The sequence below is a fragment of the Amblyraja radiata genome, chromosome 9, assembly GCF_010909765.2.
Source record: "Amblyraja radiata isolate CabotCenter1 chromosome 9, sAmbRad1.1.pri, whole genome shotgun sequence".
Classification (NCBI taxonomy): Eukaryota; Metazoa; Chordata; class Chondrichthyes; order Rajiformes; family Rajidae; genus Amblyraja; species Amblyraja radiata.
Window position 1 is genome coordinate 44,990,507 of NC_045964.1, and position 24,886 is coordinate 45,015,392.

Sequence of the window (24,886 nt, forward strand, 5' to 3'; positions counted from 1 at the left end):
GATGATGTCATTGAAAGGAGGGACATGAACCCAGTTGCTGATTGGTTTCCTGTGCTCATCACGAGGTTGCAGAGACCAGAAGGGAGAGCAGGAATCGGGATCAAGAAAGTGTCGGGAAGAGAACAGGAAAATGGTGAGAACTGGATACTATTGGGGGATAATGTGTGGCAACCCCCGGCTAGGCAGTTTCTCACCCGCCGACTGGCAGAACAACGTTTACAGGGCTTGGAATCCAACAATTATATTCTTGTTACGTCCCCTGGTTTTAATCGTATTCATGGAAGCCAGCTCGAAAATTATTTCAAACGACTGGATTGTGGTTAATTCTGGAAACATTTACCTTTTTATATGTGTAATGTGCCGCGCTTGTTTTCCCCACTCTTCTCCCCATCCTTCTCCCCATCCCTCTTCCCACCCCTCCTCCCACCGCAGAGCTGCCCAGTGAGTTTGTGCGGAGTCGACGAACAGCTGTTGGAAAAGATTAAAAAATTCCGTTTTCGCAAAGAGACAACAAATGCGGCCCTCGTCAGTAAGTACCACGTGTTACACAGTTAATTCTGTAAAGTGCTGCACCCTGCCTCGGGGTTAGAAATTCAGCCCTGCCACGCCCTAATCCAACCTCATACAACATTAAAAATACTACGGAAATTTAGAGGTGACATCGAATTTATAATCCACCATCCATTGAATGTATCCTTTGAAAGAGATGTAGTATGGATGAAGGATGGGATTCTTTTAAATCCAACATTTAACATGCCAGTGGAATAATTTGCTGCTGAACCTAGTAATGCGGACTGGACTGGACAGATGGAGAGTATCACGTGGATCATTGTAGAAAAAGGCACAAAATGCTGGAGAATATGGATAGGTGACATTTCAGGTCGGCAACCTTCAGTCTGACTAGTAGGAAGACAGAGGTGGGGACAAGACTAAGCCTGGGCAGTGATTGATGGATAGACACAAAAAGCTGGGGTAACTCAGCGGGACCCATCACCCATTCCTTCTCCAGAGATGCTGCCTGTCCCGCTGAGTTACTCCAGCTTTTTGTGTCTTTCTTCAGTTTAAACCAGCATCTGCAGTTCCTTCTTACACGTGATTGGTGGATACAGGTGTGGGGGGGGGGGGTGCTGGCGCTGGCTGATCGGCAGATGGTAGGGCAAAGGCCAGAGATGAAAAGACAAGAAGTGTGAGACAGAGATAAGGATATAAGTGGCATGAAATGTGAATCAGGAAGGAATATTGGTGGAAGGGGAAAGGGAGAACTGTGTGCAACTCCAGATGGGCCACAGGAAAGAGTGGGGGTGGGTGTGTGTAGATTAATTACCTAGAATTGGATAAATAAATTACCCACACAGAATATGAGGAGCTGTTCCTTCACTTTGTATATGGCCTCACTTTGGCAGTGGAGGTGGGCCAGGATAGAGAAGGTCAGAATGCAGGGCTGGCCTTAGGAGGTGCGGGGCCCAATTGGGGAAAAAATTCCATAGCAATATAAATAAATAATTATAAATGAGTCACGTGTCGTGAGTAATATGACAGTCTGTAGGCTTAAAAAGAATTCTTAAACCGCGCATGCGCAGATTGTTCTCTCCGTAAAAATAAAAATAAATAAAGTAACAATTCAATTTTCCCACGGCTTCCAAGTCTCCCTCTTTCTGAATTACTGAAGGGGTGGAGGGTGACGGCAGGTGGAAAGATGGTGGGAAAAACGGGAGCACACCGGGACAACATGAATCAGTTGACATCTTATTGAATGACAATATTAGTTCAACTAATCAAGGGACCAATTGGGGGGAGAGTTCCTTTCACAGCATGTGGGGAGTCTAGACAGGGTTAAGGTTGCGGGGAAGGCAGGAACGTTGAGAAGGAGGGGGTCGGGTTCATGCCAGTAACTCACTCACCGCTTCCGCGGCGCTCCGGGTGCGGAGCTACCGCATTGTGGCCAGGGAGGGAAGCAGCTCGCGTTGCTACGAGCAGCCTCCATCACCGGACAGCGGAACCGACTGCCATCTCAGCGCCTTCTGCCGGCCCGCTCACCTCTAGAAACATAGAAATTAGGTGCAGGAGTAGGCCATTCGGCCCTTCGAGCCTGCACCGCCATTCAATATGATCATGGCTGATCATCCAACTCAGTATCCCATACCTGCCTTCTCTAGCAGTGCTCTCCGTCTGAACAGTGAGGGGACCAGCTCAAGAGCAAAGATCATAGAGTGGAGCGGGTCAGTGGGTGATGGATAACATTACAGAGGGCGGTGGAGCTTATTCCTGTGTCAGCACGAACAAGGGATCAATTGAGGTTACTCGCACTGACATATGGAGTAAGCTCCACCGCCCGCTGTCCTGTTATCCATCGCCCGCTGACCCGCTCTTGAGCTGGATGATCCCCGGCCGACCCCCGGCTGTCCTTTTACAGCCGCTTCCCACTTTAGAACCGCAAGGTAATACCTTGCCCAAACTCAGTTGTATCTTTCTATGTCAATAAATATCACAAAATATGCAAAATTTTCAGCCGCATTATGACAAAATATAGAATGTAGGTTATTTATTATCAGTCACCCCATCCCAGAAACAAACATTTGTTTCACAAATTTACGAGCATGTACCATACATAGTCCGTTGATCCAGCAAAATGTTGTGATAATTGCATAAAAGGTATTATTGTCTAAGAAATTCGGTGGAATGCTAATCCCTCAGTACTCATTTAGGCAAGTCCCAAGCTATAGATACTTTTCCCCCACCCCCAATCCCCCTTGCCAGATCTTCATTGAACCTACCATTTGACCAATCTTTTACTCAGCTGCTGTAACGTTTCCTTCCTATCAAAATCTCTGTAGCATCTCTGTCCCTATCTTCCAATTCCCACTGAAATAAAATACAACTTTCGACTTGAAGTTTTCGCAGCAGGATTGCTATATAAATGCAAATATATGGTATTATATCCTAGCATCCCCCTCCCCCCTCACCACCACACAAGAAGCGTAACTTGAAGCGTTTGAATTTGGAGAAGTTCGATACGGACCAGGAATGAAAATTAATAGCTATGAATCGATTAACAGCGAGCTACGAGGTTAGATTGAAACACCTGTCAGAGGGCTAAGAAACAATCCTGAGCTGATGGCGTATTGTTTTAAGTGAGCATTTTGCAGCGACCTCACCTTGTATTCTGGTTAAATATTCTTTCCACGGATACCTCCTATTTCACTTTGAAATTATATTCATTTATAACCGTTTGTAACACCAGTAACCACCTTAATGTTCGTGCGTTTAGTACCGGGTATGCTTGAAACAATTTATTGTAATGCACTGTATCTTTAAAAAAAACTACATCAACTAGGTGTGAAAATTACACTGAATCGAACGATGATTGAAAATGCGTGGGAATCGACTAATCGCGATCCTGCTGCGAAATTTTTAAGTCGAAAGTTGTATTTTATTTCAAAGTGGGAATTTGAAGATAGGGACAGAGATGCTACACAGAGATTTTAAACTCGGGAGAGCTCTTGGGTGAACTCGCACAGTGGCACAGGGCTTGAGGCAGCATCTATGGAGCAAAGGAAATAACCAACGTTTTGGGCCAGGTCTGAAGAAGGGTTTCGACCCGAAACGTTACATATTTCCTTCGCTCCATAAATGCTGCCTCACCCGCTAAGTTTCTCCAGCATTTTTGTCTACCGCAAAACATCTATGATTCCGGGAATGCCGAGAGAGCTAGAGAGAGATGAGATGGAGCGGAAGAGGGAGGGAGAGAGAGAGCGAAAGACAGAGAGAAAGACAGAGAGACAGACAGAGAGACACAACGTGGGTCGGTAGGTAAATTGAATGACTAACCTGCTGCAGACTAAGAAGCTCACCAAGAAGAAGTCCTCAATCATGATGGTGAGTTTTAAGAAATTCTCAATGTCATCAATGCATCGATCTACATTCCTCAGTAAATGTAATTCTGTTTTGAACAAGTGTTAATGACGCCGCGTGAATTGTATTCAAAGGAACGCAGCGTCATTAATACTTGTTCAAAACACAATTACATTTACTGAGGAATGTGGATCAGAGCATTGATGACACGTTGTATAACTACTTGTTAACTACTGGCTGTTAACAAGTGTTACAGTAGTAGTTAACACATCGTTTGTGTCTGATGGCCGTGCAGCGGTTGTTATCCATGTTCGTTTTGTAAAAAAATCCGTATGGCGAATTATTTTTTTAAATTCTTTATTGAACAAAGCAAATTTGTATTTCCATATGATATACGGAAAATTAACGCGGGCAATTTGGAAAAATCGGTCCAATCGGCATAAGGCCGGCCCTGTCAGAATGGGAAGAGGGGTTAAAACTGTTCTCAACCGGGGAGCCAGCAGGCTTTGGTGTTGTGGATAATGAAGTAGATTTTCAAAGTCTACAGAGAGATTTAGGCCATTTGGAAGAGTGGGCTGAAAGATGGCAGATGGAGTTTAATGCTGATAAGTGTGAGGTACTACATCTTGGCAGGACAAATCAAAATAGGACGTACATGGTAAATGGTAGTTGAGGAATGCAGTTGAACAGAGGGATCTAGGAATAACTGTGCACAGTTCCCTGAAGGTGGAATCTCATGTAGATAGGGTGGTAAAGAAAGCTTTTGGTGTGCTGGCCTTTATAAATCAGAGCATTGAGTATAGAAGTTGGGATGTAATGTTAAAATTGCACAAGGCATTGGTGAGGCCAATTCTGGAGTATGGTGTACAATTTTGGTCGCCTAATTATAGGAAGGATGTCAACAAAATAGAGAGAGTACATACGAGATTTACTAGAATATTGCCTGGGTTTCAGCAACTAAGTTACAGAGAAAGGTTGAACAAGTTAGGTCTTTATTCTTTGGAGCGCAGAAGGTTAAGGGGGGACTTGATAGAGGTCTTTAAAATGATGAGAGGGATAGACAGAGTTGACGTGGATAAGCTTTTCCCATTGAGAGTAGGGAAGATTCAAACAAGAGAACATGACTTGAGAATTAAGGGACAGAAATTTAGGGGTAACATGAGGGGGAACTTCTTTACTCAGAGAGTGGTAGCTGTGTGGAATGAGCTTCCAGTGGAAGTGGTGGAGGCAGGTTCGATTTTATCATTTAAAAATAAATTGGATAGGTATATGGACGGGAAAGGAATGGAGGGTTGTGGTCTGAGTGCAGGTAGATGGGACTAGGGGAGAATAAGTGTTCGGCACGGACTAGAAGGGCCGAGTTGGCCTGTTTCCGTGCTGTAATTGTTATATGGTTATATATATGGTTTGGTTGACCAAGCACAAGTGTAGTGTCTGCTTTTATTATAATCTAGGGCATATGTTTGATTAAAACTAGGGTGACTGACTGAAGAAAAGCCAAAGTTGGAGATGGAACTTGAGAAAATAAAATGACCAATATTGGCCATCTTTTTTAAACAACGGGAGATGCTCAAAACAACTTTAACAGTTAGGAAGACTGATGCATTATTTTCTAATATTCTTGGGGTTCAGCCCCCTGACCGTGGTGAAATAAGCCTTGCATGCTTCAAGACTTGAGTGATCTCCAGAATTGGGTTTAATAGAACTTTAGATTATTCATAGTGTAGATTGGACCAATGCATTCCCAATTTGGCAAACCGTGTATTTTTATTTTATAGGAAACCAGGTTTTAAGTAAGAATCTTTATAATTTGACTTTTTAAACCAAAACTATATTTCTACCTGTTGATCCCACTCTTATGAATCTCCTTTTTTCAAAAAAGTATTGCTCCCTTTTCCTTTGCGATGAATGATACCTATTTCGAAGAAATAACATGAACCTTGTTCCTCTCTCCTCCAAATTGTTATTTTGCCCACAACCTCTTGTACACACTTATTTAATGTGATCCTGATGTGGTATGTTTCCATTTGATTGTATCTCTTGTGCTCATGTTCAAATTATTTTTATACTATGATCTCCTTTCCCACATAAATCAATGGATGTTGGATATGTTAGTTTGGGTAGAAAACTTTGTGTGCTCTCTGCTATTAAAAAAAATCAAAAAATCCTTGGACTCTTACTCCTCCAGTCCTGCCATTCCACTCTTCAGATTGGTGCTATTCTTATTCTGCTCTTTAGGTCATTGTCTAATTTAGTGATGCCACTATTGGGGGCTATGTCTCAAATGCTCTCAAAAATCTATCTCCTTTTGTCATTTGCACAAAGTTCAACTTGTGGTTGCAAGTGCATCGATATTTCAATTATTATAAAAGCAAAAAAAAACATTTACAAAAATCTGCGAATCCTTGCAAGCCAATATATAAAAACAAATTTATATTGTGTTCCGTTCTCAAATAATGCCATGATACGTTGCAGTCAGTTTTTTAAGCAAGCTTCATATTTCTTAAGAATTATGACAAAGCTAATTGCTACTATTTTGTACATTCTTGCCAATTTCTTTATGCGTGCCATCCAGATTGGTATTTTTCTTTGGTTTTGAACCCAACTGAAAATTGAGGTGCTCTATGATTTTCAGCAACAAACCATGAAATGATATGTAAACATTACTTTTAAGTTTGTTCATATGCTTAATGTGGCAAGTCATGTATCTTGAATTTGAGAGTTATAGTGCAATCTGTTGAAATACCAATTAACATTTAGTGAATATAGCAGTAGGCGGTAATGTGCCTGATTAATTTGTTTGCTTCATTTTTGATTGTCTGTTATTCGGGTTCCGCTCCGGGGACCTTCTCTAATGAAGAGATGCCCTTTAGAGACGTGACTGGGTGGAGAATGTACTGTTTAAGAGCAAATTCCTCACTAATGTCAGTGAGCTTTGTTCATGACACTTCAATGGAGATTTTTTTCACTGAACATGCTTCAGAAATGGTGAACAGCACATGATGGAGAATGTAAACTTGATGGGAATAGTATTTTAATTACATGCATACTAGCGGCAAAAGTTTCCACTATATTACAAAAGGCCCATAATAGAATAAAACTGACAAATCATCAAAGGGATCTGAGTTGAGCAATAATATTTTTAGTATGCCATTCTGATTATGGCCTATTTTTATTGATGACTTTAGGCAGAGAAAAAGGGACCTTGTAGCCGCATTTATTCTGTGTGCTAAAATAGTTGTTTGTACACATTTTTGTTCTTGGTGTCACAAATGTTTTTTATTTTATTCTGGTTCTGATGAATGGACAATGCAGTGCATAATTTCCTCTGAATGGAGAGGTTGTTACAGGTTGACTACAGGACAGATTCGACAAGATGAAGTCTTGGCTCAATTGTTATGAGGTCCAAGACCATTGGAGTGCAGGCTCTGTTGCCCAGGCATGGCTTTCATACATCTGTGGATACGCACTCAAGCCTATCCATGCTGAATGAATACAAAAACATAGATGGGTGAGAAACACAGTGGACAAGCACATGTATCATCTGGTCCTTGGTGCATCTCCAAAATACCTTGATGCCCCCCTCGTTCCATTCCTTTTGTTGGCCAGTTCCCTGCACCCCCTTCCTCCACCACTACAAGGTCTCAGACGACCCGTTGCCCACTCTAGAGCTGCTTCCTGATTGCTTTTCACTCCCATGGTCCCCTTAGCCACAGAGATGCAGGCTTGCCCACACTCCTCTAGCTGACCTTAGGACAATCTTTAGCTGCCTGCTTAAAGTGAGCACGTCCTGGTCACCCTTCGCTTTGGAGTGGATTGGGGGGCAGATGGTTGCTGAAACTGTTTAATCCTATGATCACACTTCATCACCACATTACTTTTTGGTCACACATAATTCCACCTTCTGTAGCCAAAGAAGCATTATTCCATCACAAGATGCGACTGCAGGCTACGATGGACTAAACTCCATGGAAGATTAGCTTTCATTTGTTTTGTTGTTTTACAGAGAAAGCATTTCTAACTTGATACTTTTTGTCACAGTGAAGATCGATCGTGAGCAACAGATGGTGATACTGGATGAAGAGCATGAGGTCAGCATCTTTTCATCATTATTTTGAGTAGGAGGTGTTTTTAATTCAAATTTCGACCATAATGTGGGAGAGGAGGTGGGAATTGGTTAAAAGCTGCTCATATTTACTGCAGACTGATTACTTAGAGAATGGAACAGTACAGCGCAGGAACAGGCTTATTCACTCAGTCAATGCCGAACATGATGCCAAGATGAACATATCTCCTGAGCTTGCATGTGATCCATATCCCTCCATCCCCTGTGTATCCCTGTGCCTATCCAAAAGGTTCCTAAATGTCTCCTCCTCCACCACCACCCCGGCAATGCATTCCAGGCACTCACCACCTTCTGTGTGAAAACAATTGCCTCTCACATCGCCATTAAACGTTGTCCCTCTCATATTAAAGACATGCGCTATAGTCTTTGACATTGCACCTTGGGATGGAGGAGGAGGGGGGGTGGTAGGGAGAAACGTTCTACCCTTTCTACCCCTCTCTTAATGTTATATCCTAACAGAACTTTCCTCAACCACTGGTGATCCAGAGCAAACAATCCAAGTCTATCCAAGCTTTCCTTATAGCTAATATCCCCAAATCCAGGCAACTAACTGGTAAACCTCTCTCTAAAGCCTCCACATTCTTCCTGACTGGAACTGCACCTAACCGCGGCCTAACCAAAGTCTTATGGAATTGCATCATGAATTCCTGACTCTTATACTCAATGCCTGACGAGTGAAGACAAGCATGTCATACCCCCTTCTTTACTGCACTATCTACTTGTGTTGCCACTTTCAGGGAGCTACGGACTTAGACCCAAGATCCCTCTGTATATGATAGAACAGGTTTGCAGCGATATGGGCCAAATGCAGGCAGATGGGACCAGTGTAGATGGGACATGTTGGTCGGAGTGAGGAGGTTGGGCCGAAGGGCATGTTTCCACCCTGCATGACTCTATATCAATGCTGTTAAGGGGCTTGTCATTAATTGGGTACTTTCCTCATGTATTTAGTATCCTAAAGTGCAACACATTGAGAAAGACTGGTTGTCATGAATTTATCTGACTAATAATGGAAATGACAGGACGATGGGTGTCGTGACTGAAGCCGCATCCGGGTTTGAACAAATGCATCTTGAATGAGGAGGGGAGTCATTAAACTGTGTGCATATAGGATTTTGAAGTTAAGTGCTTGTTGCAGCAAATAATATTGTAAGTCTGGTGTATATAATTTATGCTGTGCATTCATTTAGGATATTTCTCCAGAAGAACTCCAGAATGAACTACCTGACCAACAACCTAGATATCCTTTTGAAAGATGTGTATATGCTGGATATTGTAGATAAAAGGAGGAAATTCTCTAAAAACTCAGCAGGTTAGGCGTGGAGAAAGGAACAGTTAATGTTTCAGTTCAATGAACTTTCACTGAATTGGAGTTAAGTTAGAAGTGAAACAGATTTTAAGTTAAAGAGTAAGCACCTTATAATGCCTCAGCATTACATCCTTGCTTTTATTTTCTAGTCATCACAAAATGAAAGCTATTATTGTCTTAGCATTTCTTATGTTCCCAACACTACCTGCAAGTAAAACGTTTGGGAGTCCTGTTCCAGCACTTCAAAATCCATTTGCACCTCCGATTTCAGAATTTTCCCCCCATTTAGAAAATAGTCTATGGTTTTATACCTTCTACCAGAATAGTAATATCTGATTTGATTGTATACCTCACAAACAAATTATTTTCATTCTACCTTGGCAAACGACAATAATCCTAAACAAGTAATAACTTGCAATGCTGTTTGCAGCCATCTCTGATTGCTTTTACATTACCCATTTATTCACTTTAACAAGAATTAGTAGATGCCAGCCGGATTTCGGAATGGAAGATTTTTAGCGTAGATTTTAACGTTTTTTAGATAAAACATTACAGGGGACCGGGTGGCTCAGTGGTAGAGTGCTCGGCTCGTGGCCACAAGGTCGCGAGTTTGCGCCTCGATCCCGGAAGTTACTTGGTGAGGGAGGTAGCGCTCTCTTGTCACCCTAGCGGGGCTACATGGCCTTAGGTGGCCTAGCTCGGGGATTCTTGAATCCCCCGAATAAATAATTAAAAAAAAAAAGATAAAACATTAAGTAAAACTTTAAACATAAACTGGCCCAAACTAAGCTAAACACATGAAAATATACTTACATGCAGTAGCCAGTCCGATGATTTTCAGCGCCCTCTTGCCGTGAACTCCAGCGTCGGGTGAAACAATTCCTCAGCGGCTGGGAAAGTCTGGAGCGGCTGCCTCCTCCCCGGAGACCGGAGACCGGGGCACTCGTAGCCCTCAGGCCGCGGGGCGGTTGGAGCACCGACCCCGGCGAACTCGATCCCTGGCTCTGCGGCACTCCAAATCCAGCGCCGCCCACGGCTGGAAGCCCGCAGCCCCAGCTCCGCGATGTTAGGAGTCGGCGGCCACAACGCTCCGGAGCTTACCGCACGGCGACCCGGTAAGGCATCGCCCACTCCCCGCTGGTATCCCAGCCGCCGCCAAAACTGTAGTCCCAGCCGGCCCCGACAGGAAACGCCGCTCCACTCTCGATGGCAGGCTGCGAGGACGTGGCGAAGAAGCAACTTGGAGGGATGCTGCCTCTCCGACCAGGTAGGGGACTAAGAATTAAAGTTTCCCCCTTCTCCCACCCCCCCCCCCCCCCACACACCACCCCACCCCCCCCCACCACCCCCCACCACACCACACCCCACCACACCCCCCACCCCCACACACCACACACCACACCACCCCCTCCCCCCCACACCACATAAAAGACCTCCAAACTAACTGACTAACATTTAAGCAATGATTTACAGATGTTAAGTAGCTACAGTAGTACAGACCTAGGTTGACCGTGGGTCGTTTCGGGTCAAGTTTGGCGCCAAACGCGAGCTTTGATGTGCAGACGACATCCTGGAAAAAATGTCCGGTTTTCAGAGCTTTTCGGTTTCCGGAATTTCGGATAAAAGGTTGTGTACCTGTATTACCAATCGTACAATTGTACACCTCATTTTAGCCCTTGTACTTTAACCTGTACTTTCTCTGTAAATGTAGCACAATATTCTGCATTCTGTTCCCTTTCTATTTTTGGACTAACTGTTGTACTTGTGCATGGTATGATTGCACTCATGTATGGTATGATCTGCCTTGATAGCATACAAAACTGTTTTTTTTACTGTAAAGCAGTACATGTGACAATAGTAAACCAATCCCAATAGCATACAGTGCCCTCCATAATGTTTGGGACAAAGACCCATCATTTATTTATTTGCCTCTGTACTCCACAATTTGCGATTTGTAATAGAAAAAAATCACATGTGGTTAAAGTGCACATTGTTAGATTTTAATGAAAGCCATTTTTATACATTTTGGTTTCACCATGTAGAAATTACAGCAGTGTTTATACACCTCCCCCTCCCCCCCCCCTCCTCCCTATTTCAGGGCACCATAATGTTTGGGACACATGGCTTCACAGGTGTTTGTAATTGCTCAGGTGTGTTTAATTGCCTCCTTAATGCAAGTATAAGAAAGCTCTCAGCACCTAGTCTTTCCTCCAGTCTTTCCATCACCTTTGGAAACTTTTATTGCTGTTTATCAACATGCAAATGAAAGTCAAAGAAGCTATTGAGACTGAGAAACAAGAATGAAACTGTTAGAGACATCAGCCAAACTTTAGGCTTACCAAAAGCAACTGTTTGGAACATCATTAAGAAGAAAGAGAGCACTGGTGAGCTTACTAATTGCAAAGGGACTGGCAGGCCAAGGAAGACCTCCATAACTGATGACAGAAGAGTTCTCTCGATAATAAAGAAAAATCCCCAAACACCTGTCCGACAGATCAGAAACACTCTTCAGGAGTCAGGTGTGGATTTGTCAATGACCACTGTCCACACAAGACTTCATGAACAGAAATACAGAGGCTACACTGCAAGATGCAAACCACTGGTTAGCTGCAAAAATAGGATGGACTGGTTAGTTTGCCAAGAAGTACTTAAAACATATTCATTTCACTTGCACTTATGTGCAATGTGACAAATAAACCGTATTGTATTGTATTGTATTGTAAAAGAACAACCACAGTTCTGGAAAAAGGTCTTGTGGGTAGATGAGACGAAGATTAACATATCAGAATTATGGCAAGAGCAAAGTATGGAGGAGAGAAGGAACTGCCCAAGATCCAAAGCATACCACCTCATGTGAAACACAGTGGTGGCGGTGTAATAGCCTGGGCATGTATGGCTGCTGAAGGTACTGGCTCACTTATCTTCATTGATGATACAACCGTTGATGGTAATAGCATAAAGAATTCTGAAGTGTATAGACACATCCTATCTGCTCAAGTTCAAACAAATACCTAAAAACTCATTGGCCGGCGGTTCATTCTATAGCAAGACAATGATCCCAAACATACTGTTAAAGCAATAAAGGAGTTTTTCAAAGCTAAAAATGGTCAATTCTTGAGTGGTCAAGTCAATCACCCGATCTGAACCCAATTGAGCATGCCTTTTATATGCTGAAGAGAAAACTGAATGGTACCAGCCCCCAAAACAAGCATAAGCTAAAGATGGCTGCAATACAGGCCTGGTAGAGCATCACCAGAGAAGACACCCAGCAACTGGTGATGTCCATGAAACGCAGACTTCAAGCAGTCAATGCATGCAAAGGATATGCAACAAAATATTAAACATGACTATTTTCATTTACATGACACTGCAGTGTCCCAAACATTATGGTGCCCTGAAATATATAATATTAACACTGCTGTAATTTCTACATGGCGAGTCCAAAATGTATGAAAGTACCCTTCATTAAAATCTGACGATGTGCACTTTAACCACATGTGATTTTTTTTTTTTCCTATTACAAATCTCAAATTGTGGAGTACAGAGGCAAATAAATAAATTATGGGTCTTTGTACCAAACATGATGGAAGGCACTGTAGTTGGATAAAATTAAAACCTATGAAATGGTTACAAGTATTTCTTCATTTGAATTGCAATGGATTAATGTGCATAAGTTGCTTAACTAAATCAACAAGTATATGCAAGTCTATTTATTTCCCTTCAGATAGATTTGATGATCCCAATGTTCTTGGTGTGTGATCCATTTCCACAAGATATTTTCCTAATTATAATTCTAAAGCAATTATGTGCAAGGAAGGCCCATGGCCCATTTTAATTTGGAAGGGATTGCTTCACTATCTTAAATATAGTAATACTTTTCTCTCTTTGTGGATAAATACTTCTTTAAATAATAATTTTCTTAACTTGGTACATATGTAGTTTATAGCTACAGATACAAACACAGTGATGGAAGGATTTCCTATCCAATGTGCTTTATATTCTTCAGTCCTGTGGGTAAGTAGTCAATTTCTCAAGTTTTCTTTCAATTTGTCAACACATCAATTAGTATTATTGTTATATCTTTATATCCTGTTTTTTGTCTTAACTTTTCTATATTTGGTAATTTTTTTAATTTCAAAATTGCTTCCACCAACATTTTAACCTGAATGGGATATCACAGTCCTCCACCCAACATTTGCAACAATGTTGCCATTATACAACACTTACTCCAGCTCCTGGCAGGACAGGAAGGGGAGGGTGAATTGTAATTTTTTTCTAAAGTCCAATGCTGGGGAGGCTGGGGAGTGTTGGCATCTTGCGTTCGGCAACGGGCTGAGTTGGAGGACCAAGCCTCCCGTGGGGGCTTCGAGTCCCATTTGGTCTAGTATGTTACTAAAACTCCAATCTTGTTTGTTAGTATGTCCGTGATCCGTCTGTGAGTGATCCTGAAATTACACCAAAACGGTACACAATAGCGCTGCAATTTCTGCCCCACCTTACTCACCATTGTCCTGTGGTGTGCTGTATCGACTTTCGTTCAGGTTGATGGTATATTTTGCAAGTTAAACTTTACAAAAAGTACTTCACTTTCATCTGCACTGCTCATTAGCAGAGTATGATGTCACAATGGGAAGCCTGTTACAATGTTAACAAATGACAGGACTCCCAGTGCAATGAGAGATGTGTTACATTCTTGTAAGGAGAGGGGGGGGAGGGGAGGAGGAGAGGGCGAGGATTGTTGTTTAATGTTATTTAAACATTGTGTTTAGTGGGGGAGTGGGATAGGGGGGAGGTGAGGAGTGCGGGAGCTGGGAGATAGAGGGAGAGGAGGGGAGAGGGGTTATGAAGGGAGGGAGGGAGGTAGTGACTGAGGATAGGGGAAAGGAGAGGGACGGAGAGGTGAGAGAGGGAGTGGGGAGAGGAGGATGAGAGGAGAAAGAAGAGAGAGGGTGGAGGGGGAGGGAATGTTGGGGATGAGTGGAAATGAGCCGCGTCTGCGCAGTTGGGGGATATGGGTGAGTGGTGGAATATTGCGTTGGGGGAACAGGTGAGTGGCCGAATATTGAGTAGGGGGAACTTGGACTAGTTATTTCTAAAGATTTCAGTATTCTGAAGTAATACTTGATGAAAACACAACTTGTACAGACCTAAAATAATTGTGCCTGGGCTTGTAGAGAATCAAAAAATTCTAATTTGAAATTATTGCATTATTATTATTTGCTGAAGTTATTCAGGGCAAATTTGGACATGCTGAATTGTTTTCATATTTAAAATTGTTGGAGGTTTATGTTCTGCGGAAGGCAAACTACATGCAACTGCAAATTAATTATTTTATATTTAAAACAAGTTTCCAGTGTCTGCACCTCTGGCTTTGCATGATGTTCACTTAAAATATTATTGTGTAATTAAGTAGAAATCCTGAAAGAGCTGTGATGTTGCAAAGTACTCGGAAGCTTTCCTTCTCTCCCTTGTATGGAAGATATTTGGATTTGGAGTGGGAGTCCTACAGTGTATAAAATCAGTACCATGTATCCAACAGTATAAGTGCTTAGCTGTGTATTTGTATATGTGATGCCAATGGTTATTCTTGCAAATGGAACAATCGTTTTTGGAACCTTCTGAATTTCCAAACATCTAATTCAATGAAATATATCTGAACTGTACTTCCGATGTCCCACTATGGACCGTCAAAATAGATATTCTCTCTTCACACCCAGGCATTTCTGCTGTGAACCAAGGCAGCTGACGCACGTTTTATCCAATCTTCCCACGACTTATCTCCTTTATAAGAGAAGAGTAAGGGCTTTTAAGCCTGCTTCGCCAATCAATAAGATTACAGCTGTTTCCCTCTTGAATCCTATACCACTCATCAAGCAGTGATTTGATGGAAGTTATCACCCACTCTGGGCTGCGTTGCTATCCCAACCATGGCTGTTAAGGTCCTAATGACTGATATATCATCTGGACCATCTGTTAAATTGGAGGTGATGCTGCTGGTCCTCAACAACACACTGGGCAGTCTGAAGCCCTGAGCCATGCATCACTGAACGGAGTTATCTGCCTCGCTAGTATTGCCCTCTCATTCATTCTCTCCACACATTACCATGAGGCATGCACCCTACAAAGATGGTCATTGAACTAAGATACCAGCACCCAGGTTCCTAATACAGCAGTGCACGGCCTGACTAGATTTTGTATTCCTCCCCAATTACAGGGGAATATGTTTCTGTGAATGTTGGTATTGGTGGATCATAAGTGTAACAAATTGGCGCCAAGCGGGGTTCCAGTGTAATCAGCATTAAGATATTTTTTTACTTTGCAGTATCTGTGCAAGTAATCAGAAATGTATAATAGGACCAAGAGTGGATGGTGTGGCCCTTTTATTCCTGCACCCTTTCCTCCTGGTCTTTTGCACCAGAGGTTTATCTCTATTTCTAGATGAACTTGGTGACCACAACTCTCTGTGGTAGAAAATTCATCATTCCAAAGAGAAATGTTCCTAGTCTTGGTCCTAAATCTTGCCCTGCAACTTGAGAATGTGATCTCTCAGCTAGGTGAATCATTCTCATTGTATCCAGTCTATCATACCGTCAGAACTTATAAAGTTTCATTTAGATCAAACCTGATTGACCTAATCTCTCCTCATCTGGGAATTGTGTAATCAGAGTGGTGCAGCTGGTAGAACTGCTGCCCCACAGTACCAGAGTCAGTATGTCGGAGTGCATTGACCTAATATTTTGGGTCAATGACTTTGCATCAGAACTGGCAAAAGGAGTTATTGAGTTTTAAATTGCAGGAAAGAGAGGGTGAAAACACATTGGGAAAGTCAGTGATGGGGCAGAGAGTGATATTTGCTTATTAATGAATAGCTGCTCAGTGTGGGAGAGTGCAAGTAGAAAGGGACGAATGAGAGCAGTACAGAGAGAAATTAACAATGCTTGAATTGAAGTGAAGAATGTATCACGTTTATTAAAAATGCTGGAAATACTCAGGTCATGGACGAATTGTAAAATTAAAATATCTGCGACTGTGATTCTGTGCTTCCAATTACCTGTTTCTTTATTTTTCTGTCCCTACTCTGGACTCCTGCACGGCTCCAACAAAATTCATTTTATTTTATTAAAATATCTGCGACTGTGATTCTGTGCTTCCAATTACCTGTTTCTTTATTTTTCTGTCCCTACTCTGGACTCCTGCACGGCTCCAACAAAATTCATCAATTTATTTCCATGTGTGCGACAGTCTGTTTGTGATTTAAAGGTGAGCAGGTTCCAGTCAAAACTGTGGTTTGTGTCTTTCATTTTAGGATGCAAGCCAGAACAGCAGATGATCTATGCTGGTAGCAAAATTGGACTGGTGAAGGTAGCAGATTTTAGCAAGGTGAGAGTTTATAATTTTTTTAAAAATAAGTACTAAATTACACAGCTTTTATCTTGGAAGATGATAGAAATCTGTCTCTTGGTTGATTATCTGGGGTAAGATCATCTTCAGATTTTCATTCACTCTTGGTGACTTTTAGTAAAAGTCACGGTGGCGCAGCCGTAGAGTTGCTGTTACAGCGAATGTAGCGCCGGAGACCCGGGTTCGATCCCGACTACAGGTGCTGTCTGTACGGAGTTTGTACGTTCTCCCCGTGACCTACGTGGATTTTCTCCGAGATCTTCAGTTTCCTCGCACTCCAAAGACGTACAGGTTTGTAGGTTAATTGACTTGGTAGAAAGGATAGTGTTAATGCGCGGGGATCGCTGGTCGGCACGGACCCGATGGCCGATGGGCCTCTTTCCGCGCTGTATCTCGAAACTAAACTAAAACGCAAGTTAAGTTCTTTGGAAGCTCCGTTCAGTAAGCTCAGGTTAACTCCAAAATAATTGTCAAGTGGTGTAAAAGAGATGTTGTTTTTCCTTTGATGAGTGTTAATGCAATTTACGATGCAAAATATCTGTGATCCGGTTAGCAATGTATGTTACTCATCTCCAATGGGGGAAAAATACTCTATTAGAATCTTGAAGCCCAACAAACGGAAGCATCAGTGTAGGTCAGTATTCGTGTGGCCAGTCTGTGGAGCAATTGAGCCAGCATCCATGACAGCTGATAAATTCAAGTACACAAGCATTTCCTGTCTCTGTTGCTGATTGCTTGAATGCACATTTGTCTCTGAACACATTTTGAACCTGCTTCTCTGATGGAGGCAAGGTGGTGAGTCCAAAAGTAATCTTGGCTCATCTTTTCATTTCAAGGTTCCTGCAGTCCAGATTTTTTTTTAACGTTCTAATTGTATACAATAACAATTATTAAAAACAAGTAAAAAGTGTTGTCTACTAACGTTGGCCCGTGAGTCTGAAGATTTAATATTAATATGTATTCATTCAGTAGTGATGGGACAATGATCATTCCTCTTTGTCTTCTCCTGAACCCTTAGATTCTAGGAACACTTTCCCATTGAAGTTTAAACTTGAGCACAACTTGAGAGCTTTTTTTGGTATATTTTAAAATAACCTTGTAAAGTTTTTTCTAACTTGTATACATTTGGTCTGTAGCAATATTTGCTGATAATCCTTGTTGAATTGCTTCACAAACACTTGTTATCAAATGTTCAGGCCAATTTGATTGTAGCCTATATTTTTCTTTCAGGTGTTTGAAATTCGAAATACAGAAGATTTCACTGAAGAGTGGCTTTGCAAAAAACTTGGATTTTTCCATTAGCAAAATGTGACAGTATTGCATTTTACTTTATGAATTAATAACATGAGCTCAAATTTCAAATATACATATAAACTGGAAAATTAAATGACTTTTATACTCTTCGTTCCAAGCTGTATCAGATTTAAGCACTGTGAAAATGTTGAATGCGGTTGTCCAAGAAAATGAACTTATCAAGCATTGAACCTTTTTCTGTTTGTGGCGTAAACCAGCAAAGTTAGACAAGACATGGGGTCTTGTATATTATTTTATTACTTTTGGCTTGATTATGTGCGTGCAAATTTCATAACTGCTGGTTTGATTTGGTTCATTTCAAAACTTGAAGAATATTGAAAAGCCTGCTATGTAAACGTACCCCCCTAAATTGATTAATTGTATTGGTTTCACTGTAAGCCCTTAACTTTTTGTGCATTTACCTTTTGTGGCTTTTCTCCATCACCACCCATTTTCCATAGTTTTTGTATTCCCTTATATGACTTCACAAGACTTTTTATAACCAGCAGTTATCCTAACAGTTTCTCCTGTTGTTTTTAAAAAGATTGAAATGTTTGAGCAAAGTGACAAAACACAATCTAAACCCACCTGGTGTTTCACTGCACTGTAGTAAAGCATTAAAAGTCCCTCAAAATGACCATGGCCGGTGCCTCTGTCAGTGTCTAGTGATTTAATATTTGAGGGAAATTTAAGGTGCTTCTCCCAACAAAAGTCCCATTCAGCATTGCGAACAAATTAATTTTCCCAGAGAAGAATGAAAGGTATTTGTGTCTGCTTCTGGAACTTAATTATGAAAGTAAAGTGTTTGCTGTATTGCCAATTGGTTTTCTCTTAAAGGAGCACTTTAAAAAAAAAAAGACAATTTGTTTAAGATTATAATCCCTTCTGGAACACATCTCCAATTCTTATTAGCATGTTTTAAAATGTTAAATTTAGTCAAATTCTACTGAATGGAAAATAATAGTTGCAAGAATAAATGTTTTCAGTGGATGTTTAGTTCATGTTTGAGACCATCACCGGTCATATTCCTGTTGATATATGTTCTAAAGATGTTACTAAATGTTCACCTTTTTAACTTAACATTCTGCTCCTTCTGTTATCTGATGAATACAATTTAAAAAGATTGTCTACATTAGGGTACTAGTATTGATTTAATCTCTTGTTTGAGTTTCAGATAATTCTAGTTGCATCTTGATTTGAATAATTTGTAATTGGTTAATTGGGTTTTGTTTTTACAATGAAATCTTAAATTCCATTTGTTATATGCAGCGTAAATTATAAAGTTTATGCTTTCAGTGCTTGAGTTGATTAGGCATGTGCCTGTACCTCATGTATTGCAATAGCAATTGTTATGATGCTATGGCATGCTTCCCATGGAAGCTGCAAATATAATTTCATTATATTTGGTTAAAAGCAATTTGGAGACTTGCAAAAATGTTCAAACTACAATTAACATCTGAATCTTGGCAAGTAACTTTCACACAATCTCTTTCTTACTTTTTTCTAATGAGTATTCCAAAATGCACACAGCTGAAAAATGTATGCCTTGTTCTAAATCCACACTGGCGATTTTAACACTTGTGGTGCTGTTTTTATTTTGCACAGCATATTTTTAAGATACTTTTTTTGATACACCTGATGCATTTTGTCGTTGCATGACTAATTCATAACATATGAAAATAGAATTAATGACTGCTCACTCCTTGCAATGCTTTCCTAAAACTAATACTCAAACTATTGTTAAATGTCGAATGCACTTGCATGATGGCCTTTTATATTGTAGCAAATTTGAGCATTTTTCATTGATTAATCATATTAGTTATCCATTCATGCCTTTATTGCATCAGGATTTTGCCATGGTAATGTAACCTGCCACCTCTATGAAATTAGGTTTGTAGAACTCTGCAAGCCCTATCCCAATTCTCTTAAAGTACCATTCACAGCTGACCTATATTGGCTTCCAATATAGCAACACTACAATATTACAATTATCTTCCTTGTTTTAAAAATACTCTGGTCTCACCCTTCTGTTTCTATGGCGAGCTGCTCCCCTTATCCCACCTAAATATCTGTACTTCTCTGGATGTGGACTCTTGTAAGCAGCAGCATTGGTGCCTATGTCTTATCTGTCAGCCTCCAGACTGTTTAATTCCTTCCTTAAACTCTCAATGTATCTCTGCTCCTTACTGACAACTTTAAAGAGCAGCTCTTTGACCATCAGTGCTAATCTATCACGTGACTCTCAATTTTCTTTTCCTTAGAAGCTGTGAAGTGCCTTGGGGTGCTTTACCATGATAACACTAAATGTACATTTGTTATTCTCTGGATGTGCAGGCGGGTGGGACTAAGGGGAAAAAAGTTGTTCGGCACGGACTTGTAGGGCCGAGATGGCCTGTTTCCGTGCTGTAATTGTTATATGGTTATATGGTTATTGGGTCTACAAATGCATAAAATTAACGACAAATCTTTTGTACTGTTTTAAGTCCTTTTTTCCCCGATTATTGTACTGCTCATTGAATGCTTTATTCTGAAATGAGGCATGACACTTCAGTATGCTTATGCGTGATGCTAGCAGTAAGTGACAAGATTAATAGTAACAGAAGTTTGTGGTGCAATTATTGATTTTCATGGGTCTTTTTCTGTGGGTACAAAATAAAGATTCATATGTACACAAGTGTGATGTCTCTCTTTACCCCTCCCTATGCTTTTAGAATGAGTCTGGATAACCAAACGCTAGCAGATAACAAACATTTTAAGGATTTAAAATATGCAATAGTTTCCATCTCTGATGTTGTATCCAATCCTGTTCTCGCATTACAGGTGGGAGAATTAAGAAAACTTAAAATACTGATGTAACTAAATTGCCTTTGTATAATTTGAAACCATATAAAATAATAATCTTAAACCATTTAAGCATTTTTCTTAAACCATACAACCATAATAATCTTAAACCATTTAAAAATTGTTCCACCACTGCATAAATAATTTGAGCTGCACAGTTCATTTTATGAAAGGCAGCTTGTTGGTTCTTGAAGGTGTAAGTCTGCACCTTGGCATAGGAGCAATGAGGCAATCTGCATGGAGATGGAATGGAAAAGGAATGTAATATTTTGTAATTTTTAAATTAGCTGAGAAGAGCAAATACATTGCCACTCTCAATCCAAAAATGCCTTTTGGTGGTGACTTCCAGCAGTGTTTAAAATGTTTACAAAAATAAACTTTCTATTTGGAGTATGCCAGTCATTCAGTTCATATTTTATAGTTTATATTATGAGCCCTAAAACAGATAATGGCATGTTTAAGAGAACCAGGACCTTATGGTAAATTACAAATTACTGTGCCTGAACAGGATCCAGTCCTGTTCAACATAGTTGGAAGGTGTGACTCTCAAGTGAATTTGTGCACCAACTTGCTACTCAAAGTTGTCCAAAAGGGAACTGCAGATGCTGGAATATCGAAGGTACACAAAATTGCTGGGGAAACTCAGCGGGTGCAGCAGCATCTATGGAGCGAAGGAAATAGGCGACGTTTCGGGCCGAAACCCTTCTTCAGACTGATGGGGGGTGGGGGGGGGAAGAAAGAAGGAAAAGGGGAGGAGGAGGAGGAGCCCGAGGGCGGGCGGATGGGAGGGTGGGAGGAGACAGCTAGAGGGTTAAGGAAGGGGAGGAAATATCCTTATCCCTCCCCTTCCTTAACCCTCTAGCTGTCTCCTCCCACCCTCCCATCCGCCCGCCCTCGGGCTCCTCCTCCTCCTCCCCTTTTCCTTCTTTCTTCCCTACTCAAAGTTGTTTGGATTTATTTCTTCAGGAACGCTGGAGGCTGATGGGAGACCTTATAGAAGAATATAAAATTATGAGACATGTAGATAAAGTAGACAGTTGGAACCTTTTACCCAGGGTTGAATTATCAAACATTAGAGGGCATAGTTTTAAGGTGAGAGAGGCGAAGTTTAAAGGAGATTTGCAGGGCAGGTTTTTTTTCCACGGAGGGTGGTGGGTGCCTGGCAGGGGGGCAGAGGAGGCAGATATGACACTGCCATTTAAGAGGCTTTTAGATAGGCAGATAGGTATCTACGGAATGGGGGGATATGGATCATGTGCAGGGAGAGGAGATTAGGTTACCTTGGCATCATGATTAGTACAGACATTATGGGTCAAAGGGCCTGTTCCTCTTTTCTATGTGCTAAGATTAAGCGATAGGGCTGGGGTATTGGAAGTTGTCAAAAAGGTTGAGAGAACTGGCGACACAAGGAACTGCAGCTGTTGGAATCTTGAGCAAAACACAAAGTGCTGGAAGAACTTGAGGGAATGGGGCCTTCTTCAGACTGAGAGAAATCATTGTCATTTCCACCATAGATGCTGCCTGACCTGCTGAGTTCCTCCAGCACTTTGTGACTTGCTGAGGTGCCCCTGATGTTGGTGAAGGATTGGCCATGGAGTTATGCGATATGTTCAGTGGGGACGTTTGTGGACCTTAAGGAGGAGCAGGGCTGACTGGATCAGGCTGGAGGTGAGATCTGAAATTGTGAGAGCCAGAGACCTAATCCATTAACCTAATTTAATCCCAAAGGATTAGAGTAGCACTGATTTTGCAGTAACTAATTGTATCATGGTGTGAAAGAAAGCATGAGACGACACTCATCTGCGCGGGTTGTTCAGCCCACACATCTTGATATCGCACTAAGTCCCTCCCGTGCATCGTGTGACATTGCGGCTTTGACGTTAGCCCATGCCAGTTGCCGCGTCCATTGGGCAAACTGCGCCGAGCGGTCAGTCGTGTGATCTGCTACATTGATGTAAGTAGAAACCAGGAATTACAGATGCTAGTTTACAAATAAAAGACAAAATGCTGGAGAAACTCGACGGGTCAGGCAGCATCTTGACACCTCCATAACCACTAGGAGGGCTTTAAGGCCCTCCGTTACTTCCTTGAACAAAGACCCTCAACTAACACTCCTCCACCTAGCGGAACTTGTCCTCGCGTTGAACAACTTCTCCTTTGACTCCACTCACTTTCTACAAATCAAAGGTATAGCCTTGGGCACTCACGTGGGCCCCAGCCATGCCTGCCTTTTTGTTGGTTATGTCAGACAGTCCTTTTTCTTTCCGTACACTGGCCCCAACTCTTTCTTCGCTACATCGATGACTGCATTGGAGCTACCTCCTGTACAGGTGCAGAACTTATGGACTTCACCACTAATTTCACCCTGACTTTAAATTAATCTGCACTACCTCAGACAAGTCTCTCCACAGCAGGATACAGACTATGAACTGACGGCTATTACAAACCTACTGATTCCCAGTTATCTGGATTACACTTCTTCCCACACGAGATGTCCTCAGCGAACGTGGATTCCCCCTTTCCGTCACAGATTGGCCCTCAAATGTGTCTCTGCTGTATCCCATAGTTCAGCTCTTGCTTCCCCCTCCCCAACCAGAAGCAACAAGGACAGAGTTCCCCTGGTCCTTATCCTTTCACCCCACCAGCCTCTGCATTCCACACATCATCCTCTAACATTTTCATCACCTCCAACGGGATCCCACCACTAATCACATCTTCCCATCTCCACCCCTTTCCACCTTCCGCAGAGACCGCTCCTACAGCTCTTGCAGATGCTGACTGCTCCTTTGTCACTCATCCCTTCCCACCCAAACCAATGCCTTACCAGGTATTTCCCCCTGCAATCGCAGGGGATGCAACACCTGTCCTTAAACATCCTCCATCAACTCCATTCTGAGACCATGACAGTCCTTTCAGGTGAGACGGAGAGGTTCACATGTACCTCCTCTAAACTCATCTACTGCATCATGTAGGTATGTTACAATACTTACCTCCAGCGGCGCTGCAATTCTGCCACTGGCCGTGTGCGCGATTTTGACGCGTTTGGGGGGGGGTGGTTAAAACGGGGTTTTTTCCCGACCTGGTCCTGAATTATATTTGTTGGAGTGCAAGATGTTGCTAAAGAATCGTTCCGACGGCCGTTCTGTGTGTTTTTAAAAAAAATTCACCCGACAAGTTAATCGCTGGAGTAATTTTAAAATCAGCTTCTGAAGCCGCCAATGCCGACAACGGGGCCGGATTTTCTGTAGGGGACAGGTAAAAGAAAGTAGTTTATTTTTATGTATAAAAGTGTTTCTTAAGATGTATTTAATTCACATTTTAAGTTGCGAAACGGTGATTTTTCCCCCCGAAGAACCGGCAGTGTATTTGCTGCCGATATGGGGGACTAAATTCACCGCATCCTGAATGTTCCAAATGGTCCCGTTCCAGAAAATTCCACTCGCAAGCTGATTTAAATGGCCATTAATTTACAGTTATTAAACATTAAATTCCTTCCATTTGGCCTATAAACCCAATGACAATGAGATTTAAAGATTATGTTATATTCTGAATTCTTGTGTGAATGTTATTTGGACACTTAGGCTATTTAAAAATGTTAATCTATTCTTAAGAAATGGATAAATGTTTAGATCAAGTAATTGTATTTTGTAATTAGCTACAATTATGTAACTAACTAATTATATGCTTTAATTTCAAGTCATCTAAGTAAGATTGTTTCATATTTGTTTCAGAATGCTTCAATCTATAATAAAATTTATTTCAGTTCTCTTAAGTTTTAAGAAAGTTATCGGCTTTTAAATGTTCTCGATCACAGCTTTTGTGTTAAGTCAATGAAACAGCAATTGGGAGCAAGATGCCAATTTCCGAGTATGAAAATGGCCATAACTTTTTTAATACTGAAGATATGAAAGTGAATTAGGTGTCAAATTAAACTTCTTTTTATGCTTTATCTGATGGGATAAATTAAAGACTTGATTTTTAAAATCTCAAAATTTTGTAACATTGCTACATCATGTGTTCTCGATGTGGGGTCCTGTACATTGGCAAGACCAAACGTAGACTTG

At 41.5% G+C, this 24,886-nt stretch overlaps 1 protein-coding gene across 1 annotated transcript; it reads left to right on the forward strand.

Annotated features, from left to right (window-relative positions):
- Positions 1-4: 4 nt before the first annotated feature.
- On the forward strand, positions 5-19,990 carry gmfb (glia maturation factor beta). The gene is made up of 7 exons (XM_033027260.1): positions 5-133; positions 433-529; positions 7,894-7,943; positions 9,169-9,218; positions 13,219-13,301; positions 16,594-16,667; positions 17,919-19,990. The coding sequence occupies exons 1-7, from the start codon at positions 131-133 to the stop codon at positions 17,988-17,990; spliced, it is 429 nt and encodes a 142-aa protein (XP_032883151.1). The 5' UTR covers positions 5-130; the 3' UTR covers positions 17,991-19,990.
- The last annotated feature ends 4,896 nt before the right edge of the window (positions 19,991-24,886 follow it).

Excerpts from the sequence above, each read along its gene's own strand:
- gmfb (XM_033027260.1), top strand. Across the intron at positions 13,302-16,593 it reads TATATTCTTCAGTCCTGTGG|GATGCAAGCCAGAACAGCAG; the intron begins GTAAGTAGTCAA and ends CTTTCATTTTAG. Across the intron at positions 16,668-17,918 it reads AGGTAGCAGATTTTAGCAAG|GTGTTTGAAATTCGAAATAC; the intron begins GTGAGAGTTTAT and ends TTTTTCTTTCAG.